This window comes from Lethenteron reissneri, chromosome 23 (genome assembly GCF_015708825.2).
Source record: "Lethenteron reissneri isolate LAM-NWPU_2019-01 chromosome 23, ASM1570882v1, whole genome shotgun sequence".
NCBI lineage: Eukaryota > Metazoa > Chordata > Hyperoartia > Petromyzontiformes > Petromyzontidae > Lethenteron > Lethenteron reissneri.
In genome coordinates this window covers 9,368,313-9,391,704 of record NC_083801.1, presented here as the reverse complement: position 1 = coordinate 9,391,704, position 23,392 = coordinate 9,368,313, and the positions used below count along the sequence as shown (strand labels likewise).

The following is a 23,392-nucleotide window of genomic DNA, read 5'->3' as shown; positions in this document are numbered from 1 at the left end:
CTTTAAACAATACAATTATGCTTATTATTAATTACAGGATATCAAATGTGTAAATATCTCAATACAATGGATCATCATGTTCTCTATGAGATCATGTTTTAACTAACATTTGATCTTGTTCTGTACATGTAGGTGATATCTTTACAGTGACGTGTGTGTGGCGTGTGCATACCGTGCGTGGGTTGCGGATAAACAGCTTTGTACGTCCGTAGGCAAACTCGTCATGTGGCACATGGCACTCTGTCAGCAGCGTCTCCACGCCGTCCCTGAACGGTACGCCAAGTATGACAGCGACAATGCACCAATGCGCACACTCCGCAAACACAGTTGCTGCAACAATTAGAAAACATTCAATTTCAGCCCTTTGTCAAGCCACTGTTTTAATAATAATTTCCACTTATTATGTGCATTGCACAATGTCTCGTGGCGCCTTTGTTTGACTTCACCATCTTGATTACTATTGGTTGGTCTAAGTGGGGCTGAGTACCGTTTCAGACATCACTTGTCACTGATGTTAGACATGACAGGGACTCAAACTCGGGTTTTCTGGATTCACAGTGCATGAACCACTGCACTACCACTTTGCCAGGATCAATAATAATAGTTATTTATGTCCTCAGGAGAGTCTCACCGAGTCCCTGAAATTGTTGTCAGGAGGCTCAAGCATTCAGATGCTTGGCTAATGTCTTGATGCATAATTTGGAGTTCGAAGGATAAAACAGTATCCAGACCAAAGCCATGTGTACCAGAGATAAACACAGAAACGGGCATCCATAAACTCTACTTGAGAAAATGAATACTGCCTATTGCCAACTTCGCCTCCGATGCATTGCCACGTGTGACACCACATGCTCAAGTGACGAAGAGATGTGTTTGAGAAATTAAAGAGGTAAGAAGGGGTAAGAAGATCAGTGGCACAATCGGACCTGGCATGGCCGTTCCAGTGGGGCCAGGTGCTGGGACACAGCATCTTGTAGCGCTGCAGGCAGGGGGCGTAGAGCTGACGGAAGGCGAATCCAGCACGACGCACACGGACGTTTTCCAGCAGCCCCAGGTAGCGCACCTGGTGCCCCACAAGCTCCGGGGTGAACAAGTTCGGAGACTTTTTGTCATTGGGTTTGATGCACCTGCACAAGGAGGAAAGTGTCCCAGGACACAGAGGATCCATCAGTGTCCTGTAATGCCGACATATCAGGTGTTTTGGCTTCACCAACAATCCCATCACCAGCCTAAGATCTTCCCCAGAGAATATGATAACCTCCTTACTTAACTTAAGGACCGCAGCTTAACTGAGAGATCCATCTACAGAACTTCCCTACATCACTGGAGGCATGGTGGTCCATCCATCAGCCGGACACTTCTCTGGCTCCATTCATTGATGCTCATGATGCTGGGATTGCACGTGCGTATGCTAGGGAGAGGGTTATGTATGACCCCCTGACCGGATATAGTTTGGGTTCTTGCTGAGAAGGTTCCGCATGAGGAATGCCACGGAGCTCTTGAGCTGGGTCCCGGCAGTTGGTGGCCGCTTGAGGTTGGGTCGTGCTGGATCTCCTTCCGGGAAGAGGCTGTGCACCAGCTCCTGTTGGGCCCCCCACATGGCCTGGGAGAGGTCTCGGAATAGCAGGTCGTTGTTCTTGTCCACGAAGCCCTCCACGCGATATGTCACCTGCTCGACAATTTGGACATACACACACACATCTTGCACATCGAAGTTTCCATAAGATGGCGGTACAGCAAAGAACTGAAGTGACCCCTGTGCAGTTTCATGTTTTACTCCCTCATACATGTGGGCTTTCTCCAGGTACTCCGGTTTCCTCCCACATGCCAAACACTCATGAATGGAATTGGCCAAACATTCCAACACAGGGGCTTTCCATAATTATTCTTGAGACGAAGTGAGACTCTCCTGGGTAACTGAGGGGCATTGTTGTGAGTAGTGGGATGCTGCCATGATGTGATGGTGAGAACACTGAACTTACAATCCAGAGGTCACCAATCTTATTCCATCTCCTGAACAAATTGCCAAATTTAAATCCCCCCACCTCTGCCCACCCAGCAGTGTAACGAGGTACACCACAGTTAGTCGATCGTGTGGTGGAATAAAGTGCGAGTGCTTCTACCACCTACAAGATGTCTGCCAGCGTGGAAGACTAGGCCAAATACCTGCTGAGATGGCTTTTGTGAGCTCCTAGAGGAGGCCCTTCCACCAGCAGTAGTGTGAGAAAGTAATTGCAGGGCTGCACTTTGACCTGCATATTAATCATTACGTCGGCCTGTCTGAATGCTAACGACACAAGTTGTCAGTATCGGGGGTCTAAGTGATTGGTAGGGGTGCGTGCTCACGATGCCGGCGTAGTGCTGCACGCGGAAGCAGTCGTGCGGCAGCGACGTGTCGCTGAGGAAGCGTGCGTTGCTGCATAGGCGGCTCTGGAAGTGGGAGTGGTGCGCGCACACGGAGCCCAGCTTGTCCAGAAACGTCTGGTCCGACACGGAGCCCGGACGGAGACACTCCTCGTCCAGCATAGCCAGGATGCCTGTCTGGGGCTGGGGCGGCATGTCCATGCTCACAGCAGCAGCAATCACATCTGCGATTTACCACGAATGCTGCGTTCCCATGGAACCTAATTCGCGAAACTGACTTACAGTGGGCCGTGGAATCTTAGCACGAGTGGCAACGACATCACAACGGCGCTTGTGCCAGGCCAAGTAAACTATGAGGCCATATGCAGCGACAAAGGTAAACTCACTCTTGGTCATGGAACAGACCCATGCGCCATGGGCTGACTAGTGGATGCACCACCTGAGCTCCCCCTTGTGCCAACTTGCTGTGTTTACTGAATCCACAATCTCTGTATTGTTAGACAAATGCACTTTTTATCTACCACTGTGAGTAAATGTAGTTGTTTTAAGCAGACAAGTTCAAAAGCAATAAATGAAATAATTCAATAACAAAACAAATGTATCCCGAGGCAGTGGACACACATCAAATCAACAAACACGCATCAGTTCATGTTGTCAGGAATAAAATATTCCCATGTTATCCGAATTACATGCACATGTTACGTTCAGGCTATTGAAGTGAACAAATCTGTACAAATTAGAAATAAAGAGATCCAGAATTAAAAATTAAAACCAGACTGAGAACCTGTGCTTGAATATTAAAAAACCATGGCATAACTGGGGGGTGGTGGTGGTGGTGGTGAATGATTATACGCCTACTCGGCAGGGAACAAATGCACAGTGGCGCCATCCTAACAATCAGCTGGAATTCAGAAATTAAATCCATAAGTAACAAAACCCATCATAACAGAAAAATAGTGCAGGCCAAAACACAAACATGGGTTTCAAACAACTAACAAAAACGTGTAAAAAGCACACAGCCTTTGTGCTTTATGCTAAACCCATTGTCAGTTTCTGAAGACAACCATTGTGGTCCTGTGCATTGTACACGACAGTTGGCGAGGACGTCGTACGGGCACGTGACAACGGATGACGCATAGCCCCACCCAGATAATTCGTCTCCACTGACCCTAAAGCCAATGTCAGCACGGTTATTATTGACAAAAGACAAACACGAAGATTCCCCTGTAACCTTTATCAGCCTGTTGGAGCAAGTGCTGGTAGCAAGTACAGTACCTATGAAGGTCAAATAGTGCATGAAGAGGGTGGTGTGGCCAACACCATGCACGGCTGCCTTTGTTTCCCCAGTGCTGAGGTTTACACATGCCACCAAATACTCATGTAAGGCTGAGTTGCCCTAGGGGAGGTCCAGGGCTAGTTCAGATATTTGTTTGCTAATGTTAGTCGTTGAACCCAGGTAGCTGTAAACTGAACCCAGGAAGCCACTACGCTGCCGCTCCACCCCATTATTACATCCACAGTAGAACTCACGTTTTCTATGAGGTCGCAGATGATTGCATTGTTAAAATACTCCACATGTGTCCACTCAATCCCCTGTAGAAAAACAAACACACGCAGCATAATAAACATTACGTCTGTAAACGTATTTCTCAGTCTTGACCTCATTTTTTGTGGCGTGTCAAACATCAGCGTCCACGTATTATGCCCTTCATTGAGACGCCAACGACGAGGCAACTCAACAATGAAAACAATGTAGGTGTGGCAAAACAAAATAAAAATGTGAAACGAACACCTGTGTCAACGTGTGTCAATGTTGTCCACGGAACATGTTTACAAATCATATACACTTGGATAGGGTGAATAGTAAAGACTTGTTTGGGCTCTTGACAATGCTTAAGTAACAATGCTTAAGTAACGTAGCATAAGTTAGACCGAGCCGCACATACTCGCACAAAACTAGCTTCAGCTGGATGAGGCAAGAGCTCAGAACGACAAGATTTGAAAAAAATGGAGGAATGCTGCCAACGCCACACTGGGTCTGAAGAGAGGTGACGAGAAAACATCTTCATAATGATGTACGAATAGGGTGATAGTAAACAGTGCGAGTTCTTACTAAAGAAGATCGCAGTCTGGTAATCCGGCGCTGTGGAGTCAGGATTGGTGGATCACGCAAACATCGCCAAGTATATGAATGCGAATTTCAAGCTTGAGTGTCAGGAGTTTGCAAGTAGAGAGCAGTAGAGCAAGAATATTTGTCTGTATGTATGGATTTTTACATGTTATCTCCATATATTGTTTGGATTTTTCTCTGGGTACTCTGATTTAAACCACACGAAAAATAATAAAATTTGAAATCGGTCGAAACTCCCAAAAATGTTTATTGAGACACAATAAGGGAGGCTGTCCTAATGGACATTTACGCATTTCATTATTTGGACGTGAGACACAACGACAGCCCAATCGTTCCTGCTGCGGCAGGCCGGCTGGAGATCAGCATTCAGGCTCTCTGACGCGATTTCGAATTGTGACCGCATATTCTTTGGATCTTTCGGTAAAGTCACGTAGGTAGGTTCAAAGAAAATAACAAAAAAAACTACGACTTTTTGATCACAACACAAGCGATCGTCATCCTCGTAGATTTTTGGTTATTGTCTTTGAATCCGGCGCTGTGGAGTCAGGGATCGGAAAATGCCGGATAGGCTGAAGGGAAAAATATACAAGACCATCGTCCGACCGGTGGCACTCTATGGATCCGAGTGCTGGCCAGCCACAACTGTACACGAACAAGCTCTCCACACCATGGAGATGAGGATGCTCAGATGGAGCCTCGGGCTCACTCGATGGGATCGTGTCAGGAACGAAGACGTTCGGAAGCGACTTGGTGTGGCCCCCATTGCGGACAAGATGCTTGAGGCAAGGCTTCGGTGGTACGGCCATGTGATGCGAAGTGAAGAGTCATCAATGGCCAAGACTGCCGTGCGTATTGAGCCAGAGGGCCGCCGTCCACGCGGACGTCCGAAGAAGCGATGGATGGACCGAATAAAGGAAGACATGAAGACGGTCAACGCATCCCCTGAAGATGCCCTGGACCGAGCCAAATGGAGAAGACAATGCCGAAAAGCGGACCCTGCGCCACAGCGGGAACAACGCTAGGAAGAAGAAGAAGAAGAAGTCTTTGAACCTATCTCCGTGGCTTTACCGAAAGACCCAAAGAATATGAATTCTTGCAGTCACGAAAGCTTTAAGTCAAGATATGTTAACGCATATTGCTCGGCAGGGTGTCCCGTACATCACGCTGAACAAGACGCAGCACGAACCAAAAAAAGAACACATTGAAGAGCTCTCGAGCGCAACCGCGAAATTCTACGCAGTCACATCGGGGATCAGACAGCGAAGGCAGCAGCATCGTGACTCAAGAGGGAAGGAAGAAGAGTGGAGGGAGGAGGCTCTTACGAGAACGCGAAGAAGCAGCTGCAGCAGCGGCCACTGAGTATCGCACACTCCGAGGGAGAAGGGGAAACAGACACAGACAGGGCCAGTCTTAGCGGAGATGGAGACGCACAGAGAGGCACACGCACTCTTGCCAGTGAGAATAAAAGAATGTCGTAAGGGAGCAAACAAGCAAAGGCAGTGTGAATCTCTTTCAAATTCGTTTCAACGTGTTCCCCCCCCACCCCCCAATACTGTTTGTTGTTGTTGTTCAAACGTGCATGACTTCGATTAATTGAGGGAAAAAAAGTCTTTCCGCATTGCTGATCCACTCTTTCTGCATTATCCTTGCCGCTCATCTACAGCTTGGGTCTCTCCCTTCACTGCCCCCCCTCTTAACTTCCCCATGAAACCAAAACACGGAGAATACTTACACCAGCACCTGACTTTTCTCGCACCTCTTGCTCCCGCATATCGTCTGCGCTGTTTTTTTGTTTCAATTTGCGTGTGTTTATGTCACTGTTCGACTAAAATATGGAGCTTACTTGCACATCACCCCTGTCAACCCATACGGGTTACCCGTATTCTTGTACAGGGTAATTGAGTTGTCAGGCCCATACAGCATACAGCCGTTTCAATATTCGCAATTTTCTTTTTGTCTATTTGTTTGTATTTCTCCCTTGTGATGGGACCAATAAGGTCGGAATTGGTCTGTAATAAGGTAGGCACTGATAAGGGGTTGACAGATATGCACACATGTACCTAACGTTGTTCCATTACACCCGCTCTGTTATAACTCGCGTGTGTTTCATTCACGACCGCTAGAAACCTCCTTTTTTAATTGTCCAAATAATCCTGAAAGGACGCTGTTGCTCTCAACAATGTTGATGGTTTTGTATTGTTGTTGCTCTGTTCGTACATCACGGATGTCCCCTACAACACAGTCGGCAAAAAAGGCTCAACGTAAAACATTCAAATCGTTATATTTGGGAATAAAATAGAGTGTAAATGGGACGGCATGGTTCAGCTGGCTCAAGACTCGAAGTTGTGGTGAGCTGTGTCGCTCCATGTACTGAATGGTTCAGGTCTCAAGTGAGGTATCCCAAAGTGGTCTGCACATACAGACAATCAAGTCACGTCGTCGTGTCTGCCTGCTGAAACAATCATGCAACGGCGCTTATCACCACTGCAAGCTGTTAAGCAGGTGGTGGAAAATCCTCGTTTCTCCCAGGAAATATATTGGCTGACTCAACCCCTGACTGGAAATGAAACTCAACCTTCTGATTGAGATTCATACTCTCCGATTGGGCACTGCTTGGTACGGTCTGACGGGTAAACACACGAATCAAACAGGGAATGGGGGATGGGCGGGCAATGCAGTGCCGGATTGTCCCACACAGCTCTAATTTAGGCTTCAATCCCAGTGAAAATAAATCCTGAACCCTTGTGTGGGGTTTCCTGCTGACCACAGGGTTTTCTTTTAATCACACACAGGCTTTGTTAATTTCACCCATTTTCCCATAATCCAGCATCCTTTGGTAAAGTCCCGGCGTCTCCCTGAAACACGCTCTGTTAAGCCCCTGCTGACAGATCAGCTTAAGTTAAAAAGCAGATGCCAGCGGCACTGGCAGTGAGCTTAGACACCGAACGATAGAGTGATATCATATCTGCAGTAATAATACGTGTTGCAAACACTATGCCCCGTGCGTGTCTGTGTTCGCTCTCTGTGGGAAAATCCACGGCCAAAAATGTTCCGCTTATCACAGAAAACCACAGCTGCGTTGGTGCCAAGGCATGCATTATAAACACCTTTTAACTAACTCATTTGTTCTGACGCTGGGGATTGAGACGTTAACACAGTGAATCTAAATGAAGCAACTTTATAGAATTAGGAGTTAACATAGTCAGGCTAAATATAGCGACTTCATCAAATGAGCATATTGTCTTTATTGTCAAGCTCCTTTTTAATTGGACATGTACAGCCAGTTTTGTCAATCCACTGCTGGTGAGGGCCTGCCCAAGCCTTGCAGAGTGCAATGGCTATTGTAATTGGCCAAGATGGGGTGGATGCGGAGAAATGGGTTACCCTGTGCCCCCCCTCCACTGCTCACAATGTTTATAAACACTGTCTTTTCATGCACAGAGATGGTCACCCATCCAAGCACAATCGGGCTCATCCTTGCTTAGCTTCCAAGATCTGATGAGATTGGGCTCATTCCAGGTGATGTTGTGCAGGCAATATTGATTATTGTCCCAATGTACCAATTATCCTCTACAATAGGAACATCTCCTTCAGTGTAGTTTTTTTTTAATTGAGTGTCAAATAATTTGGCAAACCCCATTTAAGAGTCACAATTTCATCCAACAACGTTTTAGATCCATTGTGTTCAAGGCCTTTAAATTAATTTTAGTTTATTTCATTAATCAGTAGCTTCCCTTTAATGTATTATAAAGTGTACAAACGCTTTATATTTTGGAAAAATACTGAGCAAGGCAGCAGCGCATTTATGCCGTTTGAAGGTAAACAATCGCTCATCACAGCCACGGTGGAACCTGGCAAAGAGCGCCATCTGTCATCCTGCCGAGCCCTCGGGAACTCCCAAACAATAAAAACAAGCCACAACTCCGCTTCGTTTCTACGCCTTTTTTTAACGCTCAGGCTACTCATGTGCCAAATACTACCGTTAGCACACCCGTGACATGTATATTATAAACTAAAATTGACAAAAATATCCGCAGCAAAAAAATCGAATATGTTATCGTCAACAGAATTCCAAACTAGTTAACAATTATGTGATTCAAATCGCTACGTTCGGCAGCAGGTCCTCCGTCGGCGTCGGGAACAGGTCCTTTGAGAGGACTGCGGCTTTCGTTTTACCTCTTTTTTTAGTTTCTTTGAAGGCCCCACGAGAACAAGTCAACAAATTTTTTTTTTTATTTAAACTCCACGGGCGTGAGGAATTGAGGCGAGTTTGCCGAGGAGCGTGGCCATCACCCCGTTTGCTGTGGAACACGCGGGCGATCAGCGCGCCTGCCTACCGCCACGCACCTGCAACGCCGCGAGCCCTGGGGACCTGACGGCTACGTCCAACGGCTGCTTCACACCTTATAAATAATCCATTTGGAAAAAAACATGTCATTTTAAGTAGATAATGCGTGTGACGCGAAAAGCCATTTGGACTTGACAATAGGGGTGGTGGGCTGGTGGACTGGGGGGGGGGGGGTTCTTCATGCATAGTTGATGTGTTGATGTGCGTTTGGCACGATTGCTGAATCCTCAAAGCCGCCGTGTTTGAATGCTCAATCAATCAATCGCCGTAAGCGCGCTCGAAGACGCCTATACCTCCAGCCCTGAAGACCTCTCGCATGTAAATTTGGGTCACAGCACGGCAGTCTCCATCTTGCATCGTCGCAGCAACTGAAGCGTAATCGTCGAGTCAACAAGTCCTCGGGATTGCTTCCATGGTGTAATGGTGACCCGATCGATTTGATCTCCTGGCCCGCACTGTTCTACCCAGTGGCACGCCATAGTTATATCGGCAAGTCGTGTGTGGTAGGGTAAAATGTGGGTACTCCTGTCTCTTCCAAGACGTCTGGCCAGCATGGAAGAGTAGGCCAAGTATACTCTGGAGGGGCTCTCTAGAGCTCCATCTGGTGGAGACCCCCTTCGCCAGCAGTGGCATGAGAAAGCAATTGTGAGGCACGTCTGTTTAACCGGTCGCCATTCCTCACTCCCTTCAGTGGAGCTGGGAAAATGCCCATTGTCACAGAGACTTGAGGCTCACCCGGTACTTAGTGAGCATTCAAGTGTATAGGGACGGCTTCACAGTGGGAGAACGTTTCATAATATACTGAACACATCCCAAGAGAAGTCTCGCTCGAAGTCAAATATTCGATGCACTTCAGTGCTAACACGATATCATACAAAAACGAAATTGAGAGGGAACATTGATTTTCAGCCACGTGGTGCTGCGGCAGAGTTTTGACTCACATTTAGAAACTCGTAAGTTCAAATCCTGATGCAGGATTGATAAACTGAGCATCAATTTGTGGAAAATCCTTTCAACAATATTGGCTCCTGCCGTAAAAATGTGGAATATTCATAACAGGCTCAGGCAACCAAGCAGTTTTGAATGCAGAGTAACTATTGACTTTTATTAGAATATCATTGATTTGCTCTATTTGCTGCTGTAACCACATGCTGTCTATGTATGCGTTAAGTACTTTGCTACATACCGCAGGTGTAATCTGAAAATGCTCCTGGTGTGTGCTTGGTCCCTCTCATGACTTACCTCGCGCACGTACTCCTCCTGCTCCTCCTTGAGCGTCATCTCAATGAAGATCTGCTGCAGCTTCTCGTTGCAGTAGTTGATGATGAATTGCTCAAAGCTGTTGTCCTGCACAGGGAAGAGGCACCGATGGGTTAGGTGTGTGTGAAACTCATATGTGTACGCGCGCACATATATCCACTGCCCGGAGCAGCGGAGAGCATGGACCACAGCACTTTCAAAAGCCTTGCTGGTGTCGCTTAAAATCACAAACGATAAAGCATTGCATTTACAGGGCGCTTAAATACCACAGCAACTCAAAGCGCTTGATATTGCACCTCATTTCAACCATTCCAATGCCCCGCTTTAGCCAAGGGGACCCCCATTGGCAGCTGTCCCTTTGCAGCACAAGGTGTACACAGCACCAGCCGACAAATTAACATTAGTCTGTTTTTTTGCTATGTTTACGTGAATAAAAAAAACACCTTCATACCTGCATCAAAATGTTAATATATTTCCCTCGTGTTTAATATGCTAGTAATGCTAAACATATGCATACTTGCATATATGTGTGAATGTTTTATTATTAACATTCAAAATTGGCCCAAACATTGTACGCAGGAACCTCCTGAAAAGGCCTTCCAACTCAGCTGAGGTTGCTCTGCATTGACAAAGCATTATTACGTCGAGATATTGTCGGGCGGCACTTTAGGATTTTAATGCTATATACATCCAAGCTGTACGATGTAATTATTCATGAAAGTTTCTTTTATTACTTCTCTAACATTTAAATGCTGAGCTGAGTAGACAAATGAGAGAGGCCTTATCTAGAAGGAATGGAGTTGAGCCATTTCCAATCAACACAGCCTCCGCTCTTTTGTGCAGCCTCACAGGCACCACACATCGCATCTACCACTGCAATCAGCCACTCACAGACACATCACTTAAACAAGAACAGCGTAATCATGCAGTCAAACTCAGATTGATTGAGCCAATGCACAATCTCATTAAGGATCTCGTCAAGGAGCAGAAACCATCACGCAAACTCCGGTCATTCCCGCAGCAGCTTTTGGATCGCCATCAAACAAAGACAGTCATTGCATTGCGTGGTTTCAGATGTACTTCTGTGGCCGTCTGGAATGCTCTTCCTTCCGACATTAGCAAGCCACTGGAGCTATGCACTTATAAAACTAGATTGAAAATGTATTTCTTTAGAACTGCTTTTTGTGTTAAGTTTGTTGTCCTTCCCCCACACCTCCGATTATCACGGTTGGCTACGTACGGTGCAAAATAAGTTCAACATACATACATACATAGGTCGTCACGTGTCAGCATATGTAACCGCACCACGTGTGAGTGCACGCAGCAGCGGTGGCTTTCGAGGGGTTAGTTTTGTTTAGTTCGAGCAGCTCGCGCTGGCTCTGCACGGCGACCCGCAGGCAGCGTGCAGGGCTGCAAGCGATGACAGAATGCGCACACGCACGCACGCTCGCTCGCACACACACGCACGCTCGCTCGCACACACACACACGCGCACGCTCGCTCGCACACACACGCACGCACGCTCGCACGCGCACGCTCGCTCGCACACACACGCACGCTCGCTCGCACACACACGCACGCACGCTCGCACACACACGCACGCACGCTCGCTCGCACACACACGCACGCACGCTCGCACGCGCACGCTCGCTCGCACACACACACACGCACGCTCGCTCGCACACACACGCACGCACGCTCGCTCGCACACACACGCACGCACGCTCGCTCGCTCGCACACACACGCACGCACGCTCGCTCGCACACACACACACGCACGCTCGCTCGCACACACACGCACGCACGCTCGCTCGCACACACACGCACGCACGCTCGCTCGCACGCGCGCACGACTGCGGAGGTCACACCTCCCGCAGGGGAGAAGCCAAGTCGCGATGGAGCTCAGCGATCGCACGCGTGTTCACACCTATGCCCCGGCACGCAGAGGCACAGGTGCAAGCACGCGCATGCACAAACACGCACGCGTGCCATCAAAATGTGCACACACATGCAAAAAACACGCACGTGCATTTAAACATGTTCACATGCACATTTGTACACCTTACGCACACAGATACAACATTCCATCACTAAGTCGTACAAGTTGTATGAGCAAGTGCCATTATTACTGGTAGGAACCTCCTGGTTACACCAGCCCACAGGGGATTATTGTGTCCGTCCGTCGTGCATTCAAAAATGGGAGGGGTGGGGCTGGGTGGAGAGGGGAGGGTGGGGAGGGGCTGGGTGGGGAGGGTGAGGAGGGGCTGGGTGGGGAGGGAAGGGTGGGAAGGAGCTGGGTGGGGAGGGTGGGGCTGGGTGGACGGTGGGAGGAGTGAGGCTGGGTGGGGAGGGGCTGGTCACCCTGTGGTGCCCTTATAAAACTCAACGTTTAACCTACTCACGCCGGCTTGTGCCCGCCCTCACAGTCGGCCATATTTGCGGAATACACCACGCCGCCGTTAACCCTGGCCATTGACCGAGCAACCCAACGTTCCTACCAGCTCCCTCCGCAGGAATTTGTTATAAAGATCCTACAGCCAATCATTAGTTAGAAGTAGGTAACAAACCACTGGGCAAATGTCTCTTTTCCAAGGAAGACCTGGGAGACAATTCAAGAAGGTGAAATTCAAGGCACACAAATTAAATGTTGATGATAGTACATGCCACACAAGTGGCTGGTATTGGCAAGCACCACACCTGGCCATCTAGGGTTTCCCAGTGCTCACACCAAACCAGGCACTCATTGGTTTGATGTCACAGAGACCCAGGTCAGATTCAGATACCACTGATTGTAGTGAAGTATGCTAACCACTGCGACACCATGCAAACAACACACAGTGTACAACTACACTAGGGTTGCCACCTGTCCTGGTTTTCCCAGGATAATCTTTTTAAAATAGCTTTACAGGGGGAAATCTGTAATTTGTCCCACAATGTTAAATGCATGTGTATTGTCAGTGGGCGTATTAATGCACCATTCAAGACAATGCATTTACAAGTAGTTCTTCCCTATTCTGGTATTGTGAGACATTCTTCTTCCCATGATAAGTCCTGGTTATTTTGTACATCAGAGATGGCAACCCTAGACTACGCAGACACGCACGAATTGTCTCCACATGGACACAGTGAAAAGCACTGCACACACAAACGCTTATAGCGCACACGCATGCATGTGGCCGTAGGTTACTCACGTTGGACTGCACACAGGCAAGGGGGTGTGAGACGGATAATCGGTTAGGATCACAACACATCCATGCGTGTAGATTAACTCGTGCAACACGCAGTAACAACCCCTAGTTTGTCTTCAATTATATTCACCAACAACAGCGAGATGTTAAATGGACCCACATTTTACTTAAGTGGATGCAAGTTTAATTAAATAAAAGCCCACACAGTCACCATTGGAACCTCATTTGCCAGTAAAAAATATGATAATTGTTTATTTTATTTTTTACCCTTCTATCTGGCAACAAAACTGACAACTTTTTTACAAGGAGTCATGTTTGCATAGACCACAATACCTGCAGCCATAATGCAAACAAAAAACATAACTCTGATAATATATGCACTGTCCTTGAAGTTGATTGGTCCACACCCGAGACAGCTTTCTTTGAGCCTAGTCTCACATGGATTGGACCAGATGACGCTAAAAGGCCCACACAGTCGTTAACTTTATGACTGACACATTCAACATTTTATGTAACGTGCATGTGATGGTTTCTACGTGTGTGTGAAGATGAGATCCTTGGGCGAGAGTAAGACGGCGAGCTGTAGTGGCCGATCACATCTCACCACACCTCGCGCAATAACACGTGGCACTGTTGGCATGGAACCACTTACGAAGAAGGCGCTATCTCATAATAACGTAGGCAGACATATCGTAGCTCTAAAATATATTTTTTCTTCTATATTTTAACGGTGCTGTTTTAAACTTTTTTTGTCATTTTGTAATTGTCCAGATATGCTTGCACAGGTGAAAAAAGAAACAGATTTAAACTTAAATTATAGGGTCACACCACATCGGGTTCATTTACACTATGAAGTTACCATACCTCAAATATCTCGAAGCCATATATGTCCAGCACACCCATCACTTTCTTCTGGGTGTGCTTTTGCACCTGCAAATGAAAGATACAATTCAATGAACGTTACAGAAACATTTTATGTAATTTTTGGACACTGGATCATTTTCTCTGTGAGGGACAGCCACTTTTGTTGCCGAGTACAATTATATGATACTATTTTTCGATGCATGTTTTTATATGTATATAACAGTATATATAAATAAAACAGGTGTAATCAATCAGTGGTACCCAATGGCCAATTACAATGTACGATTTGCAGTCACTTTCCCAGCCACTTGACAATATTAAACACGTGATAAGAGGCCTGATTGCATAGCAGTCCCCGATTAAAGTTGATACGATGCTCACAATATCCTCGGGAACGAAGCTCATATTACTAAGATTTTATTTTTTAACAGTTGACATTTCATTGAGTATTTACATTAAACATGTGTTCTCGCACCTCCTGCATTTGTACCGAGGTCTATGTTCACGTGCTCAGCACCCGAGGGGGGAGTGAGCATTGTACTCCCTGCATCCCTGGCAGGGGGCCTCCTTTGAAGCACGGTTATTACACTGGAGGTGAGTAAATGCGCTCGGCCGAAAAATTCAGTGGCGTGCGGTGGGGTATAGCAGGGGTGTCCGGGGACAGTGCGCACCTTGATACTCTTGTTGATACGGCTCACGACCCATGAGAAGAGCCGGCTGTACATGTTCTTGCAGAGCGCGTCCCGGGCGTAGTACGCCTAGTGTAGTGACACGTGCAACGTAAGAAAGCGTGCACAACAACACGCTCCTACTAGGATTGCCACATGTCTTCCCAACATCCTCTTTTCGAGTTAGCTGTCACCGCACCTCCGATTAGCATGGTTGGTTACATATGGTGAAAAAGAAGTTCAACATATATACATCTGTCGTGGGAAATCTGTAATTCATTCCTGGACATAAGTCCAATTAGTTTTTCTTCTTTCAAGAGAGTGCATTTATGCGTGATTCTCCACTTTTCTGGTATTGTGAGATAATCTTCGCATGATATGTCCTGTTTTTTTGTCAATCAGAGGTGGCTACCCTAGCACCCACACAAGTGCATGAGTGTGAATACAAGTAAATGGATGTCCTTAAGTCATCCAGGAAATCCTGATCAAGACTCAAAAGTATTTTCAGGAGATTACTTCATTGGGATTTTTGTTAAATGTATTTTTAAGAAGTGTTTTACATGATGGAGGAAACTGGATACCCGGGAAAAAACCCATAGACATACAAAAGGAAAAACACTCAATAGTCCATATAGATGGGTCAAGAACCCATTCATTGAACTGTCATGTTACAGCTAACTCACAATGCAGTGGGCTTAGGAGTCTCAGAAACCCTGCTTCCAGAGCACTGGATTACAGCTTTCCATCATTACGTGTTTTATTTGCGTGACTGATGTCACAGGCAATTAATACATCATTATACCCGACCTCCAGCCTGGCTCGATACAGAGCCAGATTCAGACGTCTGGTGTGCCTGCGTATCACGGTTTGGTTCCGGCTCAGCTTGGAGAAAAGCCAGTGGAAACCCACCTATACTGCGAGGGCCCCGTGCTGACACGGCTCAAATGTGCCAATAGAAAATGGATAAATGAGTTGTACCTGGGCTAGGTTGAGCGTCGTTGACACCTTCTCCTGTCTCGCCTCGACGGTGCGGGTGGTGAGTGCCCGGCCCAGCACTGAAGGCTGCAGTCCCAGCAGAGAGGAGACGTCCAGCAAGTCTGTGAGGAGAGTACACAGCCAGCAGCAAGTGCGGCCAAGAGCGCCACAGTGAAGCGTAGAATCACAGGGAACCAGAGTGCTGAAGCTAGCAGACGTTTACCCTTGTCTGACAAATGGAGAATTTATATATACAGTATATCTATTTGGTAACAAAAAAAAGATCTTCATCTTTGGAATGTGGCACAGCTCAAGACCACCATTGGAGATCAGTGTCGCCCCATGCTCGTTGAGCACAGTGAAAATGACTTTTTGTACAGGTTTCATTTTTTTCATTCCTTTCAAAACTCGTCAACTAAAGTGACTTCGTGAAAGAAAGGATTTGCATTGAGACATCGCACTCTCACCAATCTTCTCCACCCAGCCCTTATCTACATGCAGTGGTCAGTTCCAATAGCTCTGTCCCTAAAAAAACTGGTTGAGCAACAATAAAAACGGGAAGAAGTATGTGTTTTGGCTAACTGGCCCTCTTCATTCATCTGAATTGTCAAAATAGAATCTTCCTCTCAGTGAAGGGAAACACGTTTTTATTTTAACTGCGCCTGTTATTTACTAAGATCACTGAAGCAGCAACAATTGAATACCTACAATACCTCTGGAGTGTGATTATTACATTTTAGACGGGACAGAAATCACACCCCACCAGGTGTGAACAACGTCTGTAACCCCCCCCCCCACCCTCCCCCATCCTGAGCTGCCACCAACCTGACGTGCCGGTCGTCGTATCGCCGTTTTGCTCGACGCCGTTGGCCCACCCGGTCCCCGAGAGCTGCACGTTGCCCAGCTTGAGCACAGCGGCCACCACCTCCAGGACGTTGCTCACCTCGCCCGCCTCGAATCCAATCACCTGCATCGCTCTCTGCAGATGGGCACGGCACGGCGCTCGTCATCGCACGGTCCACGCAGGTCACGCGCGGGGCTCGCGCGGCGCCACTTGTCACTCTACAAGGGCCGTGTGAGCTGGGCAGCTGCAGGGAGGCTGCTGCATCTATACACGGGCATTGCCACCTGGTTAGCACGCATGCAGCATCTTCTGTTTCAGGTAGATGTCCTCGGAAATCTGCAGCGAACATTTAACATCCCAGTTTCCGCCAGTTGCCTAATAATACACCACTCCAAGACAGTGCATTAGCACGTAGTTCTCCCCTCTTCTTCTACGGTGAGATATTATTCTTCTTCCCATGAGATGTCCTGGTTTTGCATACCTCAGAGGTAGCAACCATTCATATGAACTGTTGGGTTTCACTTTGCTCATGTGGAGCCACTCCCATGGCCGCGAGGCAGAGGAGCAAGCCAGACATTGCAGCGTGCAGTGCTTGTTCATACGACGCATGGGAAGCACACGGAGGGAGTGGACATAAGCCGACTCGTCCGTACCCACGCACATCCTCAGCATCAGACGCCCCCGTATCTCATCACAGCTGCATTGTTTTTGTTCAAAATCGCACCCTCTTCCCTTTCCCCCCTCCGCTCCGGTCATACAACTGCCATTCAAACCCGACCGCTTGTGACGGTCATCATGATCGCCCTGAAGTGGTGGTGAGGACGAGTGTGACTTTATTAGCGGTTGCTGACTTGCAGTAAAGCAGCATCGGTGCTGGGAAACAAGAGCGGCTGTTATAATAACCGTTATTCTTGCCCAGGAAAGCCTGAGCTGAATCTCACATGTTTTCAAGGAAGGTTCTTCTTGGGTTATTGGCCAATCGTCATCCAGTGTTTTCAGGAGTAGAAGGAAACTGTAGTGTTTGGGTATATTCGCGTCTATTATGCACTAACACCCTGCATCACAGGTGCAAGGTGAGCTGCATGAGCCTTGGGCCTATAAATACCCCCCCAATCACGCTCGAGCAGACAGCTTTCCTCACACAGCCTTGACCCCAGCGTCCGTGGGGCTGGTGGGAGGTGCCCATTTATCAGCGCAGCCAAATGGAGAGTGGCTCGGTTTTTGCAGCCATGGGAAGCAGTATTTTTCCACCACTGAAAGCAACCAGCAAGCATGCAAAACAAAAGGAAGAATACGTCTGTGCCGGCAGAGGGGAGATAGACCTCTCTGCACTTCCACCGTGGCGTTTGGAGAGGCAGTGAAACCATCGCAACTCCTTCAGCATCTCAACGTAACCACGCGGGACCTCCGTAATGCCACTCTCTCATTTCAACATATAAGCTGCGTGTAGTATTTATTGACTTAGCAGTCGAACAGAATTACATTTTTATAAGTGGAGAAAAAAAAAACGTGGACTAAAAAAAATGACCCTCAAAGAGTGGCGACAATGAAAAATCTTTCAATGCCAACTATTAATCAAACACACGTCTGGTGCTAGTGTTTTGAAAGCAAGGAGCGTGACGGAACATTTTACCGTGCGTTCCTCTGCGAAGGGCGGAGGGCAACAGCGAGAGGGGTAGCGGGCGCAAGTGGCGGAAGAGCAGTCTGGACCACCCGGCCCACGGCCCCCCTCATGCCAGAGCCTAAATTTAGCGAAGCCATTTATCTCCGGCATCGCAGCCTGTCTCGAGTCGCATTCGATAACGTGGGAAAGTACCCATTTGTCCTGGCTTCCAGCCGCACGGCCCCCATCACAACTCTGTGTATCTCAGTCTGCTTAGCCAGTAGCTGGTGATGACCGACTGCTGTTCAAAGGTGGCAACTCTAGCCGTGGTTATTTGTTGTTGAGGTGAAATTCACTTCTCGCTCGCGCGGCGGAAAGTGTTTTGTCAAACATGTGTTTATTTCAGCAGCAAAAACTATGGTTATGTTTTGCAGCTGGCGCTGTTATCCAAGTAATTAATTTAATCCCAGCTGGTTTAGCACTGCTGCCTTTACAGTAAACATGTCTATAAGAGTACATTGTACATAATTTATTTCACAGTGACAAATACTCATCAATAGTATTGGTCAAACGCTCCCAATGTATGTATTTTGAACTTCTAGTGCACCATACATAGCTAACCGTGCTAATCGGAGGTGCGGTGGAAAAACAAGGGCCCTCCTGAAAATAACACCTTTGGATACACTGAGGCAAGGTTATATTTTATGGCATTTATAAATTGCCTCTGAGAGTGCATAGATTGGTCATATTCTAGCGACAGTTAAGCTACAGATTTCACAGAGATGTGCACATTTCAACTACAGTATGGAAAAACACATTTGAAAGTACAGTATAAGAAATAAAGTGTTTCGGTATTTGTCATGTTACGTAAAATGTAGATTTCATCATCCACAGTGTTATGTCTTCAACAATACATTTTGGACATTTCATTTGTTTTACATTCCCAGAGTCTGACACGCTTATCTCAAAAGGCTCTTACCTGGTTAAATCTATGGAACGAAGTAACAAGATACATATGATAAGAGTCATCAGCCAAGTAGACATTCTCTCAGCAAAGTTATTCATAGACGACATTTGAAGATATTTTCCGAAAACTTGGATTGTAGACAAAAAAAAAGTCAAAAGTGTACACGTAATAAATATGAAACATCTCAGATTTGCTGATGATATAGCTATTGTAACAACAAACGGAAATTAGCCACAGGAAATGATTGAAGAACTGAATAAAGAAGGCCACAAAGTTGGGCTCAATATGAAATAAAAGTCATGTACAAGTTCACGTAACAACATAAGATATATGCTGGAGGGACACAACTGGAAAATACATCAAGGTGTGTATATCCAGGGCAGTTGTTGAAATGTGACTAGGATCAAAATTATTAAATAAAGAGGACAAGAGTAAGTGAGCTTGTTTTTTGTTACTAAACTTATAAATGCAACAAAAAAAACAATGTGCCGAAAGAAGAAAGTGTTTAAAAATTGATCACAGATCAGAAATAACGACCTTGACATAGAAAATGGAATAAATGCTGACGAGTGTGCCAAGAACCACGGAGAAGCACGTGCATGGAATTACAATGACATGCAATGAAGAGCACGAGGAGTAGAAAGCATTAGCAAGTCAGAAACAAATATATTATCTGTTGTCAGAAAAGTAAGTGGGCATGGGCAGAACACGTCGCTAGATGGTCAAGAATAATGACAGTGGCAGCCAGGAAATGACCACGGCAAAGGTGGAGCGATGCAATCAGCTCTCGTGCAGGAAGCAGATGAACTATTGAATCAGGGGACCATGCTAAATATCCACAGGTTGAGGAGGCCTTCACCCAGCATTGGATCAATCGTGGCTCATTTTGATGACGACGATTTATTTATGAAATAGCATTACTCTCGAAATCAGTTTCACGGGTTAACAATGGCTTGACACGTTGGTATGTGTGTGACATATGTCTTTGTCTTGTGACATACGAATGACAAATGACAGGAAGACGATCAAGGAAAGAATTCACCCAACCTCAGCAACAACTGCATTTAAGACATCCTTTGAAAAAGGAATGCAGAAAAACAATAAGGTGTGCGGAGAGTGCACACGAGGTATCGGTGAGGAAACTCACAGAGCTCCTGGCTTGCTCTGACTTCTCTCTTCAGAGAAATGAACCTTATGGCGGTACCCCAGGGTACCATAGGTCCCCGGCTCTCGCATAATGTCCGTGATGCAGTCACTTTTGGTCTGTTGATGGTCGGGGATGCGGCAATCGACTCATCTCGACGAGCTGTACACGATGCACTACAGGGTTTCGCAGAGTAGCACTGATTTCGGATTGATTGGTACCCCAGTCGTGAAGTTAAGTAACACCCCTGGAAAAAATAGTGTCCCCAAAATAAAATATTTCATTGCCTCGGCCATTGTGTATTATTTGGAACTCCGGGGTACCGCCATAAGGATCAAATAAATGTCTCAATGTCAGGTGTACCAGAATCAGAATATTTATTTATACTGAACTAGCTTTACTACCTGGCTTCGCCCGAGACTTGGAGTCTTGTTTTGGACACTGCCGCATGCGGGTGACATCACAGATGTGACGTCACCGCTCACGTGCGTGCAAAGTGATCCATTATTGCCCCCCCCCCCCGCCCCCCAAAATACAAAAGTATTTTTTTAATACTTATTGCCTTGTGTACAGTCTGGAAACTACCCACATGCCAGATTTCAAATTTGTTGCATGTCGGTAAGTATGCTAAACATTTCAAACAGACACACATTCACAAATTTCTCTTTTATATACAGTATATAGATGAGCTAGAGCTATGAGCTATGAAGCTATTTTTCACAACGCTAACCTGCTTCTCAGTAACATGACCCAACACATAAACCTGTTGTCTGCATTCCTCAATGTGCGCTCCTGACTTGAGTGGACAATGCGACTGTTGGTTATTTTTACAGCAGCGTTTGGCTGTAGCATTGCAACTGGTGTTGATAATGAATGTTATTTGTGAAGCACTGTTGGCAATTTAACATATATAACATGAATGTGTAGGTTTTGCGGTTGTGTTGTTTTTCTCTCTGATGTGATTTCAGATTGTACTGCGTCTTGTTTGGCATAATGTCGGACGCACCGCTCAACATGCCTGCAGAAGACACTCCCAACACGTGGAGTGAAACGTCAGATATCGTGCCGAACAACACAGGGTATATGGCAAAAATGCATTCGGAGCTAAGTTAATATGCTAATCGGAGGTGCGGGGGAAGGAATGGTTGGAAACCGAATGATAATCCAAAGGATTGGAGGGGTCGGAGGGAGTGTGGGACTGTTGGGGATTGTAAAGAAGTTTTCAGCAACCAGAAGGACCAGGAAAATCAGGAGGAACGGGGAGGATCAGAAGAAGGACCGAGTGGGGGAAGACCAGGAGGAGGTCTATGAAGAGAATAAGGAGGATGAGATTCAGGACCAGGAGGAAGACCAGGAGGTGGAGGATCAAGAAGAAGAGGATGAGCAGCTAGATAATCAGGAGGACGAGGTGTCGGAGAGCTCACAATGCCATAGTGCCACGCAAAAAGGGATCAGGATGTAGACAAAAAAATGTAACAGCGAAGTTCACATGCTCAATTAGTCTTTGCCATGCTCAATTAGTCTCTGCCATGATGGAGTTGTACCGCATGGCAAATGACCAACAGCACTACCACATTTCATTCTGGAATCTGTAGATGACTGCTGTGTAGGTTATTTGAATGTAGGGCCAATTTACAAACGGGTCACAGACTGACACATATATAAAAGCCCCGACCGTACGCACTCACGATCAGTCGTTGATCTCTCACAGCCATATTCCTGCAGCACAGAGTAGCCACGGCAAGAATGCCACCCAAGCAGCATTAGGGTCTCGGAGGTTTCTCATGTACACCCCGCACCTCCGATTAACACGGTTGGCTACGTACAGTGCAACAAAAAGTTCAACATACATACATGCAACATACACACAGCATTTCTCTCGCACCACTGGCCCACACGGTCACCTCCCATCGCTCCCACCTCGCCCTCACCTGCGTCGTCTGGAACACCGAGGCGTCATCCATGCCTGGCACGTGGGCGCTGTCCTTCTGCATCAGGTAGCTGTACGTTGCCACGTCGCGCTGCAGCTTCAGTCGCTCTGCACCAAACGTAGTGGGAATGGCAGCTTTAACGCAACATGACTAATGTTGAATGTATATGCATTTGTGGAACTTCTTTCGCACCGCACGTAGCCAACCATGCTAATCAGAGTTGCGGGGGAAGGACAACAAACTTAACACAAAAAGCTGTTTTAAAGAAATGAGTTTTCAATCTTAATTGAAAAGTGCATAGCTCCAGTGGCTTGATAATATCAGAAGGAAGAGCATTACAGATGGCCGCAGAAGTGCATCCGAAAGCACACACTGAAGTGACCGTCCTTGTTTGATGGCCAGACAAAAGCCGCTGCGAGGATGACCGGAGTTTTCATGATGGTTTATGTTCCTTGATGAGATCAGCAAAGTATTGTGGTCGATTTTTCAGCAAGCACTTTGTGTGTAATGGTTCGACCTTATAATGTATTCATTCAGCAACCGGAAGACAATGCAGCTCAGCGAGCACTGGATGGATATTTTAGTAGCCGTCACGACACGTGCCAAATAAGTTTGTACATGCTGCAGCTTGGTAATGTTTTTGGCAGACGTCCTGTAGCATAGTGAGTTGCAATCAACGAGCCTTGTCGATACTATGCTACATGCCACCGTGTTGGCTTGTCATACGACTCAATAGTGGTCGAAAGTGTTTATGCATTAGCTCTGTCTGTCTGGAACAGGTGTCAGCCTTAACTCTTGTAAAAATAAGCTTATTTAAAAATATGTTCATGATGCTATTAGGGACGTACAGGTTGGAAAACCGGCTAACTTAATTAAAGAGTTTAAAATAACTTGGCGATACAATAGCAATGCTAAATTGATACGCTAATATGGCCAAGGTCATAACATCACACACCGTGCACAACCTCGCCTCCACATGAGCTCGTTACGTTATGATATTATCACTCATTAAATACTTCCTCCGATACAGAATCCATGCACGTGCATGGCCTTTCTTCGTTGTTTTCATTTTTGGATGCTGAGCACAGGCCCAGTGGCCAATAAT

At 46.6% G+C, this 23,392-nt stretch overlaps 1 protein-coding gene across 1 annotated transcript in view; it reads right to left on the bottom strand.

Moving 5' to 3' along the window:
- LOC133345933 (unconventional myosin-Ib-like) overlaps window positions 1-23,392 on the bottom strand; it is a 60,326-nt gene that overhangs the window by 14,753 nt on the left and 22,181 nt on the right. The window contains exons 9-19 of the mRNA XM_061557069.1: window positions 22,288-22,394; window positions 16,624-16,777; window positions 15,802-15,920; window positions 14,827-14,913; window positions 14,156-14,221; window positions 10,086-10,190; window positions 3,895-3,957; window positions 2,347-2,547; window positions 1,443-1,669; window positions 927-1,127; window positions 173-266 (exon numbers count right to left, since the gene is read on the bottom strand). Coding sequence (XP_061413053.1) covers window positions 173-266; window positions 927-1,127; window positions 1,443-1,669; window positions 2,347-2,547; window positions 3,895-3,957; window positions 10,086-10,190; window positions 14,156-14,221; window positions 14,827-14,913; window positions 15,802-15,920; window positions 16,624-16,777; window positions 22,288-22,394 — 1,424 coding nt within the window. The remainder of the gene's footprint in view (window positions 1-172; window positions 267-926; window positions 1,128-1,442; window positions 1,670-2,346; window positions 2,548-3,894; window positions 3,958-10,085; window positions 10,191-14,155; window positions 14,222-14,826; window positions 14,914-15,801; window positions 15,921-16,623; window positions 16,778-22,287; window positions 22,395-23,392) is intronic.